The sequence below is a fragment of the Octopus sinensis genome, linkage group LG6, assembly GCF_006345805.1.
Source record: "Octopus sinensis linkage group LG6, ASM634580v1, whole genome shotgun sequence".
Lineage (NCBI taxonomy): Eukaryota > Metazoa > Mollusca > Cephalopoda > Octopoda > Octopodidae > Octopus > Octopus sinensis.
Window position 1 is genome coordinate 79,025,289 of NC_043002.1, and position 21,195 is coordinate 79,046,483.

The 21,195-nt window shown below is 35.4% G+C and overlaps 1 protein-coding gene across 1 annotated transcript in view; it reads right to left on the minus strand.

Annotated features, from left to right (window-relative positions):
• LOC115213471 (inorganic pyrophosphatase) overlaps positions 1 to 20,918 on the minus strand; it is a 43,035-nt gene extending 22,117 nt beyond the window's left edge. The window contains exons 1-2 of the mRNA XM_029782464.2: positions 20,287 to 20,918; positions 253 to 368 (exon numbers count right to left, since the gene is read on the minus strand). Of these exons, the coding sequence (XP_029638324.2) occupies positions 253 to 368; positions 20,287 to 20,878 (708 nt within the window). The 5' untranslated portion in view covers positions 20,879 to 20,918. The remainder of the gene's footprint in view (positions 1 to 252; positions 369 to 20,286) is intronic.
• Positions 20,919 to 21,195: the final 277 nt, after the last annotated feature.

A 21,195-nucleotide genomic window follows, 5' to 3' on the forward strand; every position in this document is an offset into this window, starting at 1 on the left:
CAAATGTGTTTTTACATTTGTTCCCTCACCATCACTGCTTGACAATCAGTGTTGGTTTGTATACATCCTCATAACTTAGTTCCATAAAAGTGACCAATAAAATAAGTCCCAGACTTGAAAAGTACTGGGGTCGGTACCCAAGTACAACTGTAGTCAAATGACTGAAACAGATATAACTCAAAAAAGACAAAATATGATAAATGCCTAAAACAAAATCTAGTTGAGGGAAGAAAATTCTATAAATCAACCTACCTCCATCTTGTGGTTTGTCCATCGTGGAATTTCAACAACCATATTAAACTCAGTCTTGCTTGTATTTGAATATAAGGGAATATCATGGAATGGTGAAATGATGCCATTAGGACCACCTGAAAAATAGACAGAAATTTAAGGCTTTGGATTATTAAGTAAAAATCTCATATAGAAATCACACACAGTTCAAGCTCGTACAACTTTGACACACGATTTATAGTGTTGTTACCATTGTTTAGCTTCAAGTCAATCTTGAACAAGCAGACATTCCAGTCATGACCAACCTATCTTTTTTATAAGTGTTATGTTGGCCTACTTCAACACAATGTCATTTAAGATGGGAGTATGACTGGCAGGTGATTTGGATTCGAATTCCTGAAGGTTCAGAAATTATATAAAGGGTCAGGATCATCATCGTTTAACGTCCGTTTTCCGTGCTAGCACGGGTTGGAAGGGTTCGACCGGGGTCTGGGAAGCCAGGGGCTGCACCAGGCTCCAGTCTGATCTGGCAGTGTTTCTACAGCTGGATGCCCTTCCTAATGCCAACCACTCCGCGAGTGTAGTGGGTGCTTTTTACGTGCCACTGGCACAGGTGCCAGGGGAATCTGGCATCGGCCACGATCGGTTGGTGCTTTTAACGTGCCACCGGCACGGACATCTAAAATACACATTATGTGTATCATTTAACATCCATGTTCCATGCAGGCATGGGTTGAATGGTTTGACAAGATCTGACAGGTCCAGAGACCACATTGTCTACTTTAACATGGTTTCCACATGTATGTATACACATACACCTCTGTGTCATATGTACACACATCCATACTGTTGCGCGTGTGCACACACACACACTGTATGCACTTTTCTCCCAAATTTTTAAACCTCAAGATTGAAAATACACATATGTAAATAACTGTTACACATCCCCACCCCCACCCAGTCAAGTACATAGCCATATTCATGGCAGCATAAAAGTGTTATATCTTTTGTTCGAGCTAACTGATGGATAACAAAGAGCTTAAACCACTTCGAAAATGTTACATTTTTCTGTTACTGATAAAATATTAAATGTTCAGAGATGTACTAGCAAAGCAAGTGACCTGATCTGAGATTGTGTGCTGGAACAAAAATAACTGCAGTGTGGAAAGTGTTTATAAGCCATTTAAGAAACACGCAAAAACCGTTAAATTTAAATGTTGAAGGGAATCTAATTTGTCAAAATATTTACATCACTTTGAAACCATGACCTGTTCACTGACAAAATTCTGTGCTGCATCGGAATTTTGTCGGTGAACAGGTCACGGTCTCAAAGCGATGAAAATATTTTGGCAAATTAAATGTTGAAGTGAATCTATTATTTTACACTGGATTCGCCATATAGAATTCCTACCTTTCTTCCATATCAAGCATGGGCACGTACCAGATCTTTCTTGCTAATTAAAGCTTTTGCCTTTGTTAGACTTATTGCCAGTCAATTGTAGACTTCACTCTCACATTAGGAATTTCTTTTACAATTCCTTGATTTAGCAAATTGGCAATCTGAAACTCCATTATGACCCAAGAACTATGATCAACAGAAAGTACCCTAGTGAAGGCACTTGCAAACTAGATTCCTCAGATTTCTTTGCTAACACTCACCTTATTGACAGCATCTCTATACATTCATCTACAAGTTTTCTCAACAACCACCAGACTGCAGAGCATGTTGCATAACCAAAGTCCTCTTGTAGCTGGTTCTAAGCTCGTAACTATTGTAGCAATGTCACAGAGAAAAGGGCATTAACGGTGCCATGTTCAAACACAAACTCAAAAACTACACTGCATCAAAGCTAATTTTCTTTGTAATGTGTAACTTATTCTTATAACTTAGACTATCAATTTGACATCGCAGTGTTTGTCAGATCATCTCTTTTGCCCTTGTCACAGTTGGTGATACTTCTCAATCATTAGGTATGTCATCACCCTGTACAATCTGTTTAACTGTCCTAATTCAACCAGATATTTTTAGCATTTTAACTATTCATCCATCCATGACATCTGGTTGCTTTCCACATCTTCATATTAATTGCCCTTTAGAATGTACAGCTGTCAAAATCAAGAACTGGTCCTTGTGTTAAGTCTACTCATAGTAGTCTCTCCCTCTCTCTCCCTTTAGCAACCTTAGCATTTAAACTATTTCTTTCAGTGTTGATGTCAGCAAATATACTGTTATTCTATAAACACTTTTCTCAAAAAAATACTTCATGAGATTAGTAAAGAAAACTAAAAATTTATATTAAAATAACCTCTTAATAAATAGGAAATAATGTAGGCCTCCTGAAGAAGATTAAATAAGTAGGCAATTTTATTTTTTGGTTCAATATCTGATTATTTTCTCACATTATCAAGCTCATCTTGAGTCATCATCCTAGACAGCTTGGACAAACTGAAAATTGTCAGTATTTAAAGTAATTATCCAAAGTATGATTTCATGTGATTGTATTTATTTTTAAGAATTAATAAACTAAGGCAAGGCCAATAATATATAATATCAAAAATATATTAACAAATAAGAGAGCAATTTAACTGACAAACCAAGAGAACAGAAGTCCACAGATAACAGTACAAAAATACCTATATAGTAGACTAAAAGTTACTTCCTTATAGATAAGGACAAATTGATTATGATGACGTATGAATCCACTCAAATCAAGGCTACAAAAACTGATACACAATCAGTTAAAAAAAAACAAAAAAACAAACAATCTTGAGATAAATACCATTTTATATCAGGCTTTAAAGTCTGATATAGACATCCTGATGTATATTATGAGTACAAGTTTATGAGAAATAACATTAATATAACTGTGTTTCAGGCAAAGAATATGTAATTCTATTTGTGTCAGTCTGCATTACCAATAACAGGTACCATCCTTATCACATAATATAGTTAGGGATAAGGTGTAATTATTTTTTTCAAAAATCACTTGTTCCAACAATAAATGTTTAAATTAGTAAAAACCAGGTCGTACCCACCATTCACAAGTACCTATAACTTGATGATATAATTGTTTTAGGTGCCTATGTACTTACAGGTGCCAATGTCCTCTCAGCTTTCCCAATCTTAATCCAGCAGACCACAGAGTGTGACAGATGAGAGGCAGTAGTGTGCTGGTACTCATTTTCAGCTGAATATACTGGAGCAACACAAAATAAAGTGACCTTGCTACAGAAAAAGTACTGCTTGGTCTGGGAATTGAATCCATGACTTTATGACTGTAAGCCCAACACCTTAGCCACAAAGCCATACACCTTCGTATTCCTAAACTACAAAGAAAATGCTCATGAGGTTCTCAAGACCATATTTCTATTGAAAATGGATGGCCTATGAGTTCCAATTAATTTTGAAAACAAATCAATTTGGAGAAATTTAATTAAGTAATTTTTGCATTGATTTGATATTTGGAACATTATCCTCACCATTTTAAAATCTTTTTCTGTGGTAACAGATTCTAGAGGCTAGATGTCCTTCCTGGCATCACTATTCCACATATCAAATTGGAGTACATTGTTTATGTGCAACATAAGCATCACCACAATCCAAGCAGTATTAATTCATTAATTTTGAAAACAATCAAGAACTTGATAGGATTGAGTAAAATCATTTTTACACTGAGCTAATTGCCGTTTCGTACATTAAAAGGTTCTTAAATAAAATTAGGAAGACAGGTATATTAATTTAAATATTAATGCTTAACCCTTCAGCATTCGGCTTATTCTGTCAAATGTAATATTTATTTACATTGTTTTGAACTAATCTGTCACTGCAGGATAGGTTTGAGAGGTTGGATCTGAGCAGTTTTAACATAAAACAAGTAGAATATTTCAGCTGGATATGGCTGTTTAAATGCTTACAGGTTAAATAAAGAGGGTTTGTATTAAGAGAAATAGAAGGACATTGTTCTCCAAAGGATTAAAAGAAAATGACATGAATAAATCCTAGAAAATAAAAGCAAGAAAGAAAAAAAAAAGCTGAGCAGTTCACCAAGACAACCAGAAACATCTACAAATGTAAAGTGGCATAATTAAGGACAACATGGATCAGTTCTTTCCTACAGCACATAAGACAAGAGTTTCTTCTGAAGCCTTGAGCTGGTCCGAAAGGAAATTTGGAGGACAGAAACTGTGCAGAAGCCTGCCATGTATATATACGAGTCCCCTACATCATATAGTAAAAAACAGCTATAAATTAATGAAGTTTATAAGATAATTTATTCCTTTGTCATCTCTTCATATATATATATATATATAGTGTATTTTTTTCGTGCTTGTTTTACCCCTCTGCGAGGTTATTTTATTTTAATTCTCTCACAGGAAAGCCTAGAATTGACGAGTCGTGTCCTGTCTTGCCTTGCCTTCGAAACACGCTTAAGTCTACTAGTGACAGCTGATGAAGGGGATTTTTCCTTGTGTAGCATGTCCTGTACCTTGTTTTTCTGTTGTAAATAATGTTTTTCCTGTTTTCGTTCTCGTCCTGTTCCACGTCTCTGTCCTTCTGTTGTAACAAAATGGCTTTTCCGTTTTCGTTGAGTTTTACGTCTTTTTGTGGTGTCCTGTACGTATATATATTTATATATGCATGTATATATACATGTAGATGTCAGTACGTACATATATGTTTGTATGTATGCATATATATTTATTTATTACACTATTGTATGACAGCGCTTCGCGTCGTGGTTCGTTCGAATTTTCGCTTCGTTCCGTCTCTTTTTTCCTCCCAGTATTGTTTTATTATATATATATATATATATATATCACCCACTACACTCATGAAGTAGTTGGCATTAGGAAGAGCATTCATCTGTAGAAACACTGCCAGATTAGACTGGAGCCTGGTGCAGCCTCCTGGCTTCCCAGATCCCAGTCGAACCGTCCAACCCATGCAAGGAAAACGAACATTAAACGATGATGATGAAATATATTTCATTTGAATGAACTGAACCTTGAAGTCCTATGCTCTCTATTTTTGAGAAATAAAGCAAGGCAAAAAGGGAATAGAAATTTTCCAAAATTCAGTGTTTCTACTCAATATCCGACTAACAAAACAACTTGTCTATGCTTTCATGAAATAGACAATAAAGGTACCATAGCAGCATACTCCTTACAATTTGCATGCTAGGGGTGGACAAACAGAGACAAAGAGACAAACTGACAAAGATTAACTGAACACAATACATGCTTTTTCATTATACATGTATACAAATACAATTTATATATGTAGATGATTAAACATATATATTTCTATGCAGTATTCAGCTAACTAAACATCCTGTTGGCATTTCCACGAAATTCAGATATAGTGAAAGTATCTACCATAGGTCAACTAACTAAAGGTGTCAGTATTTCCACAAATTTCAGACATAGCAAAAGTACTATAACAGCCAATTACTTTTCATGCACATGGTCAAAAGGAGATACACTGCTTATTATACACAAGTAGATAAAGTAAAACACTTAGGCAGTGCACTTAATAAAAATAGTCATAAAAGAGTTAAGTATACTTATTGGTCAGTGGCAAATTGGCAAGAGCCATTAGGGTATTTGGATAGAATGTATTCATATTGGCTCGCTATGCATCAAGTTCAAATCCTGCCAAATCCAACCTTGCCTTTCATATTGCCTACTATAATATTTCACAAGGTAGAATTCCCATGGAAACAGTAAGAATAAATTCCATGAATTTCCAGTTTGTAATTATTTTCATCTTATTTGAGATGTCTTACTTTGTAAAATAATATCTAATAAGTAACAGGTAATATCATGCTGACAATTTCTAAAAAGAATGAAATAGTGCTATGGGTTATTACCACCAACTAGAAGTTGCAAGAACTTCATAAACAAACAAAAACATTAAATATATGAATCCTATGCATTGTTTTCCTCAAAATCCTTTCATTTCTAATTCAAATTCTTAATGTTAGAAGATAATCATTTCTTCTAACATGAAGAAATGATTATCTCTTATGTTAGAATAGTCATCACTTGGGAAATCATGTGAAAAAAAGAAGTACCATTCTAGAGAACTGAATTGGCAGAACTGTTAGGGTGTGGGGTAAAACTCCTTGCAGTATTATTTTGGTATAATATCCATTCTGATAAGATATTATAGGGCAGCTGTAAGTGGTTGGATCTGATCAGTTCGAACATAAAATAGGCAGAATATTTGGACCAAATAGAGCCGGTTTAAATGGTAATGGGTTAACTAAAACAACAAATTAGAATTTGAACTTAGAAACAGTTGCTTGAACCATAAGAAATAGCAAAATTTCTTTCAAATCATAACACTTTAAATAAAGAATTCATTGAGCAGGACAGCCCCAGGAAAAAAAAAGGGGTGGACAGTCATGGCTTGCTGAACTGTCTTTATTCATCATCATTTAAACGTCCGCTTTCCATGCGGACCCTTTTTTCCTGGGGCTGCCTGCTCAATGAATTCTTTATTTAAAGTGTTATGATTTGAAAGAAATTTTGCTATTTCTTATGGTTCAAGCAACTAAAGTTATTTGATCCAGGTTAATCCTAGGTCAAAGAATAACTTGTTTACATACCACACCAACTGTATTTTGATATAAAAGGTATCATATTGGGGGAAGAGAGAAAAAAATTCACATTATATAAATAGAAAAACTGGCAGAAGTTCAAAAGTTTACTGCATTCTAGACTTTGAAATACTTGTCCCCATCCCACTCTCACTTTTTTCCTTCTTACAAATCAAGACTGACACAAGTAAATAATAAACCATATTGAATAAACAAGTGGTAACTTAGCCTGCTAGAAACAATAGCAAAATATTTCAAGGCACACTATATACAAAACAAAATATTAACCCTTTAGTGTTTAAACCGGCCAAAATTAATTCCCCTCTATTTGTTCAAACCAACCAAATCCGGCCGTATCTGACTCCTCTATAAAATCACTGTTGACTTCCCCTCCCCCTGAATCTAGTTATGTATGTTTATTGACGGATGAGAACAAGGAACAGATTTGTGAGCTAACAGAATGGTAAACAGTGAAATTTGTGAATGTTGAAGAGAAAATATTGACTTTTATAAAGCTGTAAGGATAAATGGAAGAAAAAAAGTTTGCAGACTGAGTTCGCTGCAAAAAAGAAAAACTGCAAAAGGGTATCAGATTGAGACTTCATATACATGTTCCATTTGCAAAGTACCCTTGTGACGGGTGCATTGGGCAGTTTCATGACAGAAATATGTCATAACTATATTCCTTTTCATATGTGAAAGTGAGAAATACATTAATTTTCAGTATGTTACACACTGTATTCACCTTTGTCTCACCTGTTAATGAGCTTTTTTTATTAGATTCATTGTTACGTAAATGAATTCATTAAATTATATAAGAATGCAAAGCCAATGGTATATTGACTCGTAAAAGAGTTTTGTACTTTATTTTCAATGAAAATGAATGAAATATAGAAATAAAATCTTTTAATGATTACACCTGTATTTTAATTCAAATTAATGTACCTCATCTTGTATTCCTGGGTCTACCTCTACCACAGATTGTTACCATATTTCTGTTGATATATACTGCCTTCCTTTTAATTTTGAAAAATGTGCAGGATTTATAAAATCACGTAACTTTGTGCTTAAAAATTCTCTTTAAAACAAAAAGTATAAATCATAGAACTAGGGACAGTCTCAAAAGGGTTGCTATTAAAAGGGTTAAGCGATAAAGTTTTTCTCTCCCTGTTAACTACATGTACAATCATCAAGGATGGATCTGACCAAACAAATTATCTCGAAGACAAACCAGCTGTCTTTGTCCACAGAAATAATTTCACTTTTATTAGTTGTTTGGTACCATTTCAACCCTGATCAAACTTTGAAACTGACCATCTTAAATTTGAAATGCTATGTAAGATTTCATTAATCAGTGTATCTTTAAGATTGTAGAATGTACTACAGAGAAAATTCATTTGCTATTTCTGACAGGTGAGTGATTGTATCATCTTTAGTATTCTATACTCTGAATACCAATCTACCTTAGCTAGCAGGATGTAATCATGGAGACATACTAACTAGTGACTCAATCATTATCAAAATTGCACTTGTTTACAATGGTAATAAGGGCACCCTGACTTCGCCTGATGTATGTCCTCCTGTCCATGTTTTCCCTTTCAAAACACTAACTTACAAACACTCGAAAGATAAACTGTACTAAGTTCACTCAGTTATCTTGTTTCCCCTCCACCCAATGTCTGAGAAGGCCAGAGAAGTTTACTGACAGTATCTTTCCACCCTTAAACAGATTATATAATAGATAGAAATACACAAACACACAGACAGGCAGATAAAGTAAGATAAAAGAGAAAGAAACATGGAGAGACAAAAGATGCAAAGTGTAAGCATGCAGGTACATATATACGAGAAGAGAAAAGAGACAGGCATTGGAAATACAAAAAGAAAAAAGACATACAAAGGAAGAGAAAAGAGATAGACCAAGTCTAACAGTGCCCAGTTTAATACCTATTTCTTTACTACCCACAAGGGGCTAAACACAGAGGACAAACAAGGACAGACAAACGGATTAAGTCGATTATATCGACTCCAGTGCGTAACTGGTACTTAATTTATCGACCCCGAAAGGATGAAAGGCAAAGTCGACCTCAGCGGAATTTGAACTCAGAAAGTAACAGCAGACGAAATACCACTAAGCATTTCGCCCAGTGTGCTAACGATTCTGCCAGCTCGCCACCTTAGTTAATACCATGACTTGGTCTTTGGGTACTTTTCGTAAAAAGTCCACTCTCAGTTCCCTCCAAGTTTTTCTTACAGACTCTAAGGTTGAATATCAAATACATCAATCTGGGACAGCCTGCAAAAAATTTAGGGCACTTCCCCCTCTTAGCCAACTAATTAAGTAAACATGTTTTAAACCCCACCTTTCAAATGATGTTATGCTTCATGGAGTAGAATAAGACAGGATTTTTTTTATAACTATCTAGGGAAAGGTGACAACTGCCTGGACTGACTAGGGAAAGTATACAGGATATAGCTAAGAACATTTTGACAAGATCTATTTACACAACAAATAAATCAACATCATTCAGATCAGAATGCAAATACACAGATGATAAGACAACATGCTACATAACTCACTTTATTTTATCTCTCACAAGTCTTTCATCATACAAATGACAATTACCACTCAAACATTTACACATCCGACATAACTCAGCAACAAGGTATTTACTTTCACCCAGCCCTCGAAACCTTTTTATAAAAACCCATAGTACACTTTCCAGCGCTCATAACTGGCAAGGTGAATGGCAGACCACCCACTTATTGGCTGAAAGACATCACAACCACAGGATTGTCTTTATTCTCAGCTGTCCATTGGGTAGAAGACAGGATAAGGTGGCAAGACATCGTGATGACCACAGCATCGCATAGTGCGACACCTGACTAGGATGATGATGTGCACACTTTATTATAAATATTTAATATCCATTTTCTCATGCTTGCATGAATTAGAATTTGTTGAGGCAGATTTTCTACAGCAGGATGCCATTCCCGTCACCAACTTATCTACTTCCAAGTAAAGAAATATTTCCTATGACCAGATTTTTTTTTTTTGTTTTTACAGAAGACTGGAAATGAACGACTTTACTTGTACGAGTGATGACATCATGCGATTGTAAATGAGCAAGACAAGGATGCATGCAAACACACACTAGGCTTCTTTTAGTTTCTGTCTACCAAATCCACTCCCAAGGCTTTGGTAGACCTGGGGCTATAGAAGATACTTGCCCAAGGTTCCACACAATGGGTCTGATCCCAAGACCACGATTATACCTTTAGCAAAAATTAAAATATTTTGCTATACTTTGTGCATAAAGTCAAAGAAAAATCAATTTGAAAACCGTTTTTATATATTTTACCCTATAAATATAAAAGCATTTAATATTAAGAGTTTCTTTTCAAATAATGAAGCGTAGCTAACTATGAGAAACAGGACATAATTTTATCTTCATTGTGCACTTGAGAAACAGGACGTTGTAATTTGTGGGATTTAAAAAAAATTTCTATAAACTATCATTTTAAATCAGCTTTCTGTTCTGGCATGGGTCAGACAGGCTATCAAAGTGCAAGTCTTTCAAAGTTACAATTGTAGTATAACTATTATTTTCATGACACACCTTGAGAACTTCGTGATTTAGGGCATATCTTCCCACATTTTTTAAAATGTTGCCTTGATATTTTACAGTATTGATTTTTTTTCTTTTTGTAAAAAAAATTTTATGGTTTTCACAAAACATGAGAAATATATTTTTTTTTTTGTATCATGCCTTTTACAGAGTGGAATATTTTATTTTTGTAGCATACCTGAGGAATGTGGGCAGATTTTGTTGTTAATACATTGCAGCATGTAGTTTTAAAACCACTCTTTACCAGGGGTTGGCAAAGCAGTCAGTATTGACTTCAAGAGGTAGGACTCTACATGGCTATCCAAAGGGTTGATAAATATCCAAGTTGATTTTGAGCATCAAGAATGTGGAGTTCATCATCATTTAACATGTTTTAAATGCTGACATGGCTTAGACTGGAGCTATTAAACCAGAGGGTTGCACCAGGCTCCAGTCATCTGTTTTGGCTTGGTTTTTACAGATGGATGCCCTTCCCAACACCAACCATTTTACAGGGTGTACTGAGTGCCTTTTACATGTCACAGGCAATGACAATTCACTTAGCAAATTGTCAGAAGTCTGTCACTTGTTATTGCCTCTGTGAGGCTCAGCAACCAAAGATCATATCTCACCAGCTTGCCCCACGTCTTCCTGGGTCTATGAATGAAATTTTTACATTTCTTTATCAAAGTTATTTTCATTCAATTTCTTTAACATTTAAACCAGGCATAACAAGTCCAAATATTCTGCTGGCTTAATATTTAAAATGGCCAAATCTGGACTCACATCTACCCTACAATGTCATTCTAAAATAATCACATTGAAATCTTGAAGTTACAAGATAATGGATTAATTCAAACCAATATGAATAAATAAGCCTTATATTTAATAGAGTAATCTGAATGATAACGGGTTAATTATTTCCAGTAAGCGCAAAAAAAAGGACAGTAATGCTGCAAAAGAATAAAGGAATTATTGTTCAAGAAATTCTTTATTACTTTTTAATTTCATTTAAAAATTTTACATGGAGGTCTATAAGTTAACAATTACATGATGGGGCCAATAAATTAGCAATTCCATGCAAGTGTCAATGAGCTAAGCAGTTTGCCAACCCCACCTCTAATCTAATAAACACCACAGGTAGACAGCTTTTATACATTGCTGGAAGAGAATTCAATTTGCAAACTTTCTCGCACAGGTGCATATAATGTAGCTGTTGGTTGTTCCTGACTTTGAAAAAGAATTGGCCCAACTTAGTGAAATCATCATTTAACATTTTCCATGGTGGCTTTGGTTGGAATGTTTGACAGGGGCTGGTTAGTCACAAGACAGTACCAGGTTTCACTGTGTTTTGGCAGGGTTTTTATGACGCTGTCCTTCCTAACACCAACCACCTAATAGAGTGGCCTGAATGCTTTTCACATGATGCCAACACCGGCAAGGCCCATTTTGGTATGGTTCTTACAGTATGGACTGGATGCTCCAGCACTGGTGGGGTCACCAAGTAACTTACAAGACAAAGACCCTTTGAGAGGGGGTGTACGGGAGTAGAGAGATGGTGAAGTGCAAAGGCATACCCTCAAGGTACAGGGATCAGAATATAAATGGGATGGTAGAATATTACCAAGGGTGCATGAGTAGGGACTTCACATGAATGCAATATCAACCCTATTAGTCAAGGGTTTAAAAAAATTAATAAATGACCAAGATATTTGGCACCATGTAGTCAAGAAGATCCACCCACCACAGCAAAAATTGATACCAGTTTCACATAAAAAGCACCCAATACACTGTGGAGTGGTTGGTGTTAAGAAGGGCATCCAGCTGTAGTAACCATGCCAGAACAGGCAATGAAGCCTGGTTGGACCCCGCCAACTTTACGAGCTCTGGTCAAACTGTCCAACCCATGCCAGCATGGAAAACTGACGTTAAATTATATTTAAGTTGGAGAAAGATATGTCATGGTTTTCACAAACCCTCCCAGATAAGTGAGGTTGATGCAACTGATACTGCAAAAATTATAGACATTACCTCTGCAAGACAAAAATATTTTAAAATACTTCATCCAGGCAAAAGAAAATTGTGGGTAAAAAACTATGGAAGTATTGTGATATTAACCCTTTCGTTACCAACCTGGCCAAAACCGGCTCTAGCTCTGTAGTACAAATGTCTTGATTTCATAAGTTTTGCATCAAAATATACCACCAAACCTTAGTCGCAATTTATATTCCTAATACTAGCTTAATGATAACTAAGTTATTTTACTAAATTATTTGTTATATTTAAAATAATTGAAAGAAACACAGAGCATCTCAAAATGAATACAGTAACAAAAGGGTTAATGCCTTTCTGAAAGAAAGAAATACAAACTGAGCCTTAATTGGCAAAGAATATTTCCTACTAGTGACTTTTACCAATTTGTACCTTATTAACTAACACATACAAATAAGTTAATAAGAACCTCTATGTTGTCATACCCTATGGTCTTAATAAATAAAAAAAAGGCATTGTGATTATATATATATATTGGAAAGCAAAAAAGATGGGATTGTCACAGCTGGAATACCTTTCAACCATAGTTTATTTGATAGAGCTAACCTGAGATTAAAGAACAACAAACATTAAATATTACAAAGCTGTAGCTTTATCTGATATAAATTTGAAATGGAATTTATGATGGGCTAACAAAATTCTAATTTAAAATTTTAGCTGTAAACTGAAAACCAGGTCCATGCCAAAACAGTTGCCGTGCACGCACACACAAAGCTGCTTTCCCTGCTCGCATATACTACACAAATTTGTCACATTCAGCCAAATCACATTTGACTGTCAATTTTCCCACTTCATCTGTAAAAGCCGAAACATTTTTTTTTACGATTTACATCTACATCATGTTTCAATCAGTTTGATCTTTGATCAAGACAACAGAAGAAATCTAAATTTATTTTTTAAATGCGTCATCATTCACAAAAAGGTTAATAGTCCAAAAATTATAATATTAACAATAATTTAACTTAAATATTTAAAAATTTAATAATACTTGACACATCTATCTTCAATGATTGCAAATCTTTAGCATTACTTTTTCAGATCTTGCTACCTATCACAAGCATTTGCACACGTTTCATACAGATCACCAGTTTTATATGGAGAGAAACTCTTTTCTGATATGTTTGTCAAAATCCACTGCCTTTGTTTCAATTTTGAAAATGATAAATTTAGTAAAGATCTGATGAGATTTTGATGGAAGATTTTAATTCAGATGATTTTAGAACAAGATTATATCACTGAAGCAAGGATGATCTCAGAATATTTTCTTCCAGGTCTCGATTTTGACAACTATACTTTAACTGCATTTATTTGCTACACCTAGCTGATTAATTAGCTCAACTGGAAAAAAAACTTACTTAAAGTGAACTCTAGTGAGCCCTTCATGAATTTCATTTCATGATATTAAGTAGAAGTTCCAGGTGAGGAAACATTTCAATGAAATCTAACACACAAGCAAGTTTCCATGGGCCAACATAAAAAAAATTCATAAAATTATCTAAGCTTATACACTGCAAACAGAAGCAAGATCTAATGTTTCAAATAGGCTCCTATTTTGAAACTTTTTTTCTTTTGGCCAACTAAACTATTACTCATTTTCACACACAAAAGAGTTTGACAACTAAAAAAGGGAATGTTCTTAATAACCTAAGCTCTCTTTCTGGTTATTCATCTTAAGTAATGTTAACTAAACCATATACAGTAATAAAGACACTATTAGATTTTTCTTTCCTTTTCTATGAAATTTATTTCTTGTTTGCCTTATGGTTTGCCCAACTTTTCAAGTCAAGGTACATCCACTAAATCAAACCCATCCAGACGACCACTTCACATACAGTGAAATTTAATTCCTGTATGCAGCAGACATGTCTACATACACACACATTGTAATGTCCTACAGGAACCACTTCATTTCAGAAGAATGATTTCAAATAATAAGAGTACAAAATATCAGTACTATCTGAGAAGACACCTTGATTAATACATAAAAAAAAAATTAGATAGAAACCCAGTACTGTTTAATCAATACAAGTGATAGGTACCACAAGGGGAGTTTGAGTATTTATCTCTGTGGTAAGATTAACAGGAAGCTAAGGATTAGATCAGTGGTTTTTGAACCATTTTTTGCCTATGGACCCGTTTGTTTCTTATTTATTTGGATGGACACTCCTAGCTACTTGAAATTTTAAAAATCCCATTATATTTTTTATAATTAGTAAGAATCGCATAAAAAAAAAAAAAAGCTGAAAATATTTTTTGTATTGTAGAAGCAGAACCAATTAATAGCACACAAATTTTAGCAAAAAATCTTATATGGACCTCAGTTGAGAACTACTGCTTTAGATGACATGCATGTCTTGGGAGTAGTAATTTGAACTTAGAATGTAGAGGGAAGAAACTAAGTTGTTACATTCTGTTGTGTCTGGAGGGGGTAATTTTCTTTTTGTGCCTTATAATTTAACACACTCACCGGTAAAATTTCCACTTATTTCTTATTTTTATTTTCCTAAAATTTTTCGTTGTGTCTTGCAACCTTTTCAATAGTCTTGACGAATCCAAAAACAAAATAAGTTGTTACAATTTAGCCTTTTATTCTTTCTGCCAAAACTAGAAATTCTTTACTCTAGGCACAAGGCCCAAAATTTGGGGGGGGGAGGGGGCCAAGTGATTAGATTGACCCCAATACACAACTAGTACTTAATTTATTGACCCTAGCAGAATTTGAACTCAGAACATGAAGATGGGGGAAATGCCATTAAGCATTCCACCTGGAGTGCTAAGGATTCTGCTAGCTTGCTGCCCTCCAAAACTAGAAATATTAGCCAACAAAAGAGCTTCTCTGCCAACACTTTTCATGTGATTCACATCATTGATATTCACATGAAAACCTTCATGAACCATGATACAAATATAAGCTCAGAAGTTACACTCCAATCTTGCACATATTTGCAGGTAGTGGTGGGAGAGTAAGAAAAAAAGATTATACAACTGCAGTTGCTGGTTTCCTTGTCTTTCACTTTCAACCCTTGAGCATTCACATTATTTTGTCAAATGTATTGTTCATTCATTTACATTTCAGTCCACTCTGCTGGGTGGTTTGTGTTAGGAAGCACATCCAGCTGTAAAAATCCTGCCAAAAGTCAGAAATCTGGTGCAAACTTCTACTTGGCTGGCTCCTGTCAAGCTGTTCTACCCATGCCAGCATAGAAGGCGAATGTTAAACGACGATGACTATTTTGAATTAATTCATGATTATGATGATTTACATTATTTGCCAGATCTAGCCACCTTGAACACAATATAGGTAGAATACTTGAGCCAGATATGACTAGTTTAAATTCCAAAGGGTTAGGCTAGTTTCTTTAGCTTGATGAGAAACTCAAAATTTCTTCAATGTGTCAGGGAAGGTTTCAAGAACAAGAGTATAAAATTGAGAGTTGGCAGAAGGAGTATGAAATAAAGTTGATATTTCTAGCTGTTTAGCCCCAGGCCAGTTCCAACAGAGCAAGCATACAATTAAAGGCATTTTTTCCCTGCCAGTTATAGAGAACCAAACTATCTTTTAAAAGAAACGATACTTGGTGTCCAATTTTGTTTCCTCATAGCCTTCTTAAAAATGCACATTTTTTATGACATTTTCCAGCAATACATTTTTTCAGATAGCGTAGATTGCAATTAAGTGGGAGTGGGTGGAATTGAAAAAGAAAAAAATCCTTTTGGAGGACTGTCCACCATCCTGGACACACGACATGCGACTTTAAATGGATTTTTCATAAAAATTTTTCTAAATTCTCATTTTCGATGCTTTAGCTTATTATTTCCCCACCACCACCACCAAATTTTATCAAGACAGTTGTACTCAACACGCTCAAAAATTCATCTCTGGGAAATTTCGTTTTAAAAGTACGTAGAACTACATTGTCCTATGCTTGAAATCAAGACGGATTGTGAAGACTGGAATGCTGCCGTTGCTCATATGTCAGTTCAATCGAGTCGAACAAGGGTTTAAACATCAACAAAAGGAATTTATACATTTACACAACCGGAGAATAGACAAGATTATTCGCATCTGAAACTCCTTTAATCAAACGTTTGCTCTATCGGAGCTGATCCGAGACTGACGTATTAAAAGTATATAAAGAAGCTTGCTTCCCAACCATATGGTCTTGGGTTCAGTCCCACTGCACGGTACCTTAGGCAAGTCTTCCACTAATAGCTCATGTCTGACCAAGCTTTGTGAGTGACTCTGGTAGATAGAAATTGAAAGAAGCTAGTTTTGTGTCTGTAAACAAACCAAGACTGGTTGTCAAGCGGTGGTTGGTACAAACACAGACACATATATATGTGTATGTTCGTTTGTTTAGTCCCTGAAACTGGCTTAAAAATAAGTACTGGGATAGATATGTTCGACTAATCCTTTCAAGGCGGTGCCCTAGCATGGTTACAGAACAAAAACAAAATTTAAGCTCCTGTCCGTAAAACACAAAACTCGAGATTCTTATGAAACGAAGACAACATTAAACAGGAGACTGTAGTAATCCACTTGTTCTTACTACCACCACCTACAAATGTGGGATGTGCGGCCTTTGCGCCGAAATAGAAATACCAGTATTTGAACAGAATTATAACAAAAACAAAAAACTAAAGAAAACAAAAAGCGAAAAACCTCAGAGTAGTTATTACAATAATACCCAAACCGGCGCAGAAGATAAAACTTCAGAGCCGGGAATTCTTTAACGCATAAAACAGTCTTTCTAGACAGACTAAGCACATGTTTCGAAATGGAATTGTGTCAGAGTTAGTAAGCACATGGTTTGCTTCTTTAAAAATTCCATTCGAATCCTATCTTCAATGCTCCACAAGAATGCTTTTTGTTAATGTTTACGGTTTTCTCTACACCAGAGGTTCTCAACCTGGGGTTCGCGAACTCAATTCAAATTTTCATATATATATATATATATATATATATAAAGGATAAGCATATTAAAAGGGGGCTGTGGGAAAACTCATTTAAATAAAAGGGTTGGGAACTAATGCTCTACATTAACCCAGTTTAACTCCCTAATTGTCAGATAAGAGGGGCGGCATGTTCAACCGTATTCCATGAGCCCGCAAGTTTCAGTTACGTATTTTGTAAGTACAGTGTGGTCGAATGATCAAGAAGTTCTCTTCGCAACCTCGAGAGCTGAATTCGATCCAAGTGCGTGGCATCAAAGGCAAATGTCATTTTATAGCCTCAGGTCAACCTATAACTTGTGAGAAATTGGGGAGATGGAAACTATATAGAAGTCTCTGGGGTGATTGTACCTGCAATTCAAAAGGTACAGCCTTGCCACACTTAATTCTACCTGAGTTAAGGTTACATGCCTGTGGAATGCTCGGCCACTTACACAGTATGTCAGAAGTGGGTTATTCAGTTGATCGAACAATAATCTCCATACATGCGTATGGTTTTAATATTATGTATGCTATTCAAGCATGCGCTGTATGCCTTAAAATTTTTTTTTACGACAGAATATGGACACAATGAGAGCGTGATTTTTACCCTATTTCTATCATATGTATTATGTACAAATACAAAAACGTTATCCAGCACTGATTAAAATCGATTTGATACAGTTAAAAACGCAAGTGCTCGTTGGACCGCGTCCGCAATACAGCTTAACTTGCTAACGCTCGTGGGAAAGACTTAGCCGTCCTTTTGTACAAGGCCTCATGCCACGTAATATAGAAACATTCTAATTACACAAATTATTTGTTTAAAAAATATTTTCTAGTTGACGTAAACACATACAAATGTTAGATAAGTTAGTTCAAGGAAATCTTTTTAAACAATAGGAAAATATAGATTAGATTAAGAGATCACGATTAAAACGTCGTTTCTTTCCTCAGTGATGCCAGCGTGTGTGTTTTATATAAGTGCTTAAACACGTGGAGTGTGTAAAATCCATTACTCTCACACATACACACGGTGTGTGTGGAGAGCAGGGTAACTTAAACATTTGCCATGTCGGCAATCTTTCGTGTCTACCATAGTTTCACGAAGGTATCCATGTGGCTATCAGTGGCGCTAGGTGAAAGTGAATTACTCCTGTAGCTAATTGATTTAGATCTACTGGGACTTCGTTGTCAGGTGTGCGTTTTGAGACGATAGTAGGGAAAATTTGAGCACTTTTGCTGCTATTTCCAGCAGGCTGAACCATAACGTAGCCTGTCGGTGACTGGTCGAAACATGCTGGTGCTGACAAACGATGAAAACGTTAAGTGATGTATTCAATTCTAATGCTACGAGCGGTGATGTTAAACATAACCCATGCTAGTGTTTTTCGTTTTTTAGCCTCCAAGTCAACCTTACTTCAGCAGACCTATAATCTTAAGGGAGCCTAGCAATGACCCTCCCGTCTTAATTAGAACTTTAATAGGATTGCATTATCTAATTAATTAGGTTCTTTTATCAGAAGGTAAGGTGCAGATTGTGAAAGAAGTACTATATCTAGCGGGTCGAGTGACCAAACACGTAGAAGCTCAGTGTGTTGGCAAACTCTAGTTGTACAATGATAAAACTGCAGGCCAAGTTGAAAGAGCAACTCTTTTGATTGTGGTTGCATCACAATACACAAAAGAAAAAAAAATTGCTGGAAGTAAAGGTAACTGAAGACATTTAAATGGCAAGCAAAACCGGTCGTTTTGGAATAACTTTCCCATAGAAAAGGTAAATGAAATGGGAAGGGAGGAATGTGAAAAAAAAATTAAGCTTAAAATAAAAAAAGAAACGTAATTTTCGTAGAATACAGGGATACTAAAAGAAAAAAAAACAAATGGAAAAAGTTTAAGTAAATTTCTATTATTACACCCGTTTCACTTTGAAAGTGTGTGATTTACCTAAAGAACGAATGATTTATAAAAGGTAGTCAAATTCGTTCAAAGAAAGATTGCCAAAATCATAAGATCAATTTTCACCGTCAAAGTGAAACAGATGTAATAGTAAAAATTTGCCAAACTTTTTCCTTTCCCATAGGATAGACTTCGAGGAATATTTATTTCAAAACTCCGTCCCAAAATCATCCCAATTACTTGCAAAAGCATATGCATTTTGGATATCCGTGAACGTCACACATTTTCATCTATCCGCTTTTCAGGGGACGAATCACATTTAATTCGTAAAAGGTTCAGTTTTTGCTGTTTTTGTTTTCACGGGTTTCAGGGCTAAGAGTTGACTACGTCGGGATTTGAACTCATAAATGTAAGAATAAGAGCACTTGCAGTTCCTCATTATTCACTGTAGAGCCGGCACGACAGAACGACCAATTCTCATAACGACAATAATAAGAATATGCCACTGATAAGATCCAAATATTGAGACGAGTACGAAATAAGACACGTGCAATGAAACCCAATTCTAAACCAGCAGTTCTTGCCGGCTTCCGTTAAGTTATGCCATCCTTTGCTGTTTAAATTGATATACGACTTTCATCATATTTGTAAAGATGAATTATTAATTTTCATAATACCTCAGAAATGGACATAGTCAACTGAAATTAAAATTAGAGCTAAAGTTCACAATTTTACTTCAAACAAATAGGCAAATGAACAACTAATTAGGCAATCTTACGGTTCTAGTAAAATGATAGAAGGAAACTAAGTGACTTAGTAAAAAGCCGAACAAAAATAAAAGAAGAGGTTAAATGATATACGAAAATGAACTGTAATTAAGATTACGAAATGAAATTAATTATTACTATTTAATTACTATTATTATTAATACTAAACAGTAAGACTAAAGTAAAAGCACTTACTGTAGTATATTTTGTAGTCTTTGGTGTTGGGGGTTCCTTTCTCGGTGATTTTGTACGTAGACATAGTTGCTGTTTGCAAAGAAAATAGCCGTTGCTGCACACCGCAAGAGAAGAGCGAAAGTGAATGAAGCTGATGTAATAACTGCAGCAATGGACTTAGCGAAGTTAGTCGGTAATTGCTAATCACACAAGCAGGACTCGATCTGGTGGCGATATTACCGGCAACGAGTAGAGGTGCGAGTAGACGATTTGGTGTGCACCACCAATGGCAAATACTACTGCCGCTGTGTATTCTTCTTCTTATATCAATACTGCTGCTGTCGACGTTACAAAAGCTTCTACCACCACTACCACCTCCGTTGCTTAGATTATTATTATAACACGAAGCACGACGTTTATGAACTCCTACTCCCGCGCTTTTTTGTTCGACAGCTTTCAGAACCCGCCACCTCGCAAGCGTATTAATATTAATTGATTGACATCGGTTAACAATGGCAGAGGTGGGGGTCTTCGCGAAGCGTCCACTGAACCTGAATACACCAGGAAGAAAGCAAAGACGGCTGCCTGTAAAAGAAGGGTGGAAATGTTGCATCTCTGTAACGTACAAAACACAGCGACCTCTGCGTCACAAATCCACACACACATCCATACACATACTTATATAAACACACATATCATGTGTGTATATATATATATATATTTATTTAATTGGCAGAAATTACAAATTTAAAAACAATACAGAGCTATATATATATAATTAAGCCTTATATACTTATATTTATGTGTATGTATATAAACACACGTGTATAAATATGCTTTAATTCACAAGGACATCCACAGTGAATATTATACCATAACAAGGTGACACCTGGTGTCCGAGTTCATTTACTAAGATGCAGTAACTAGTGT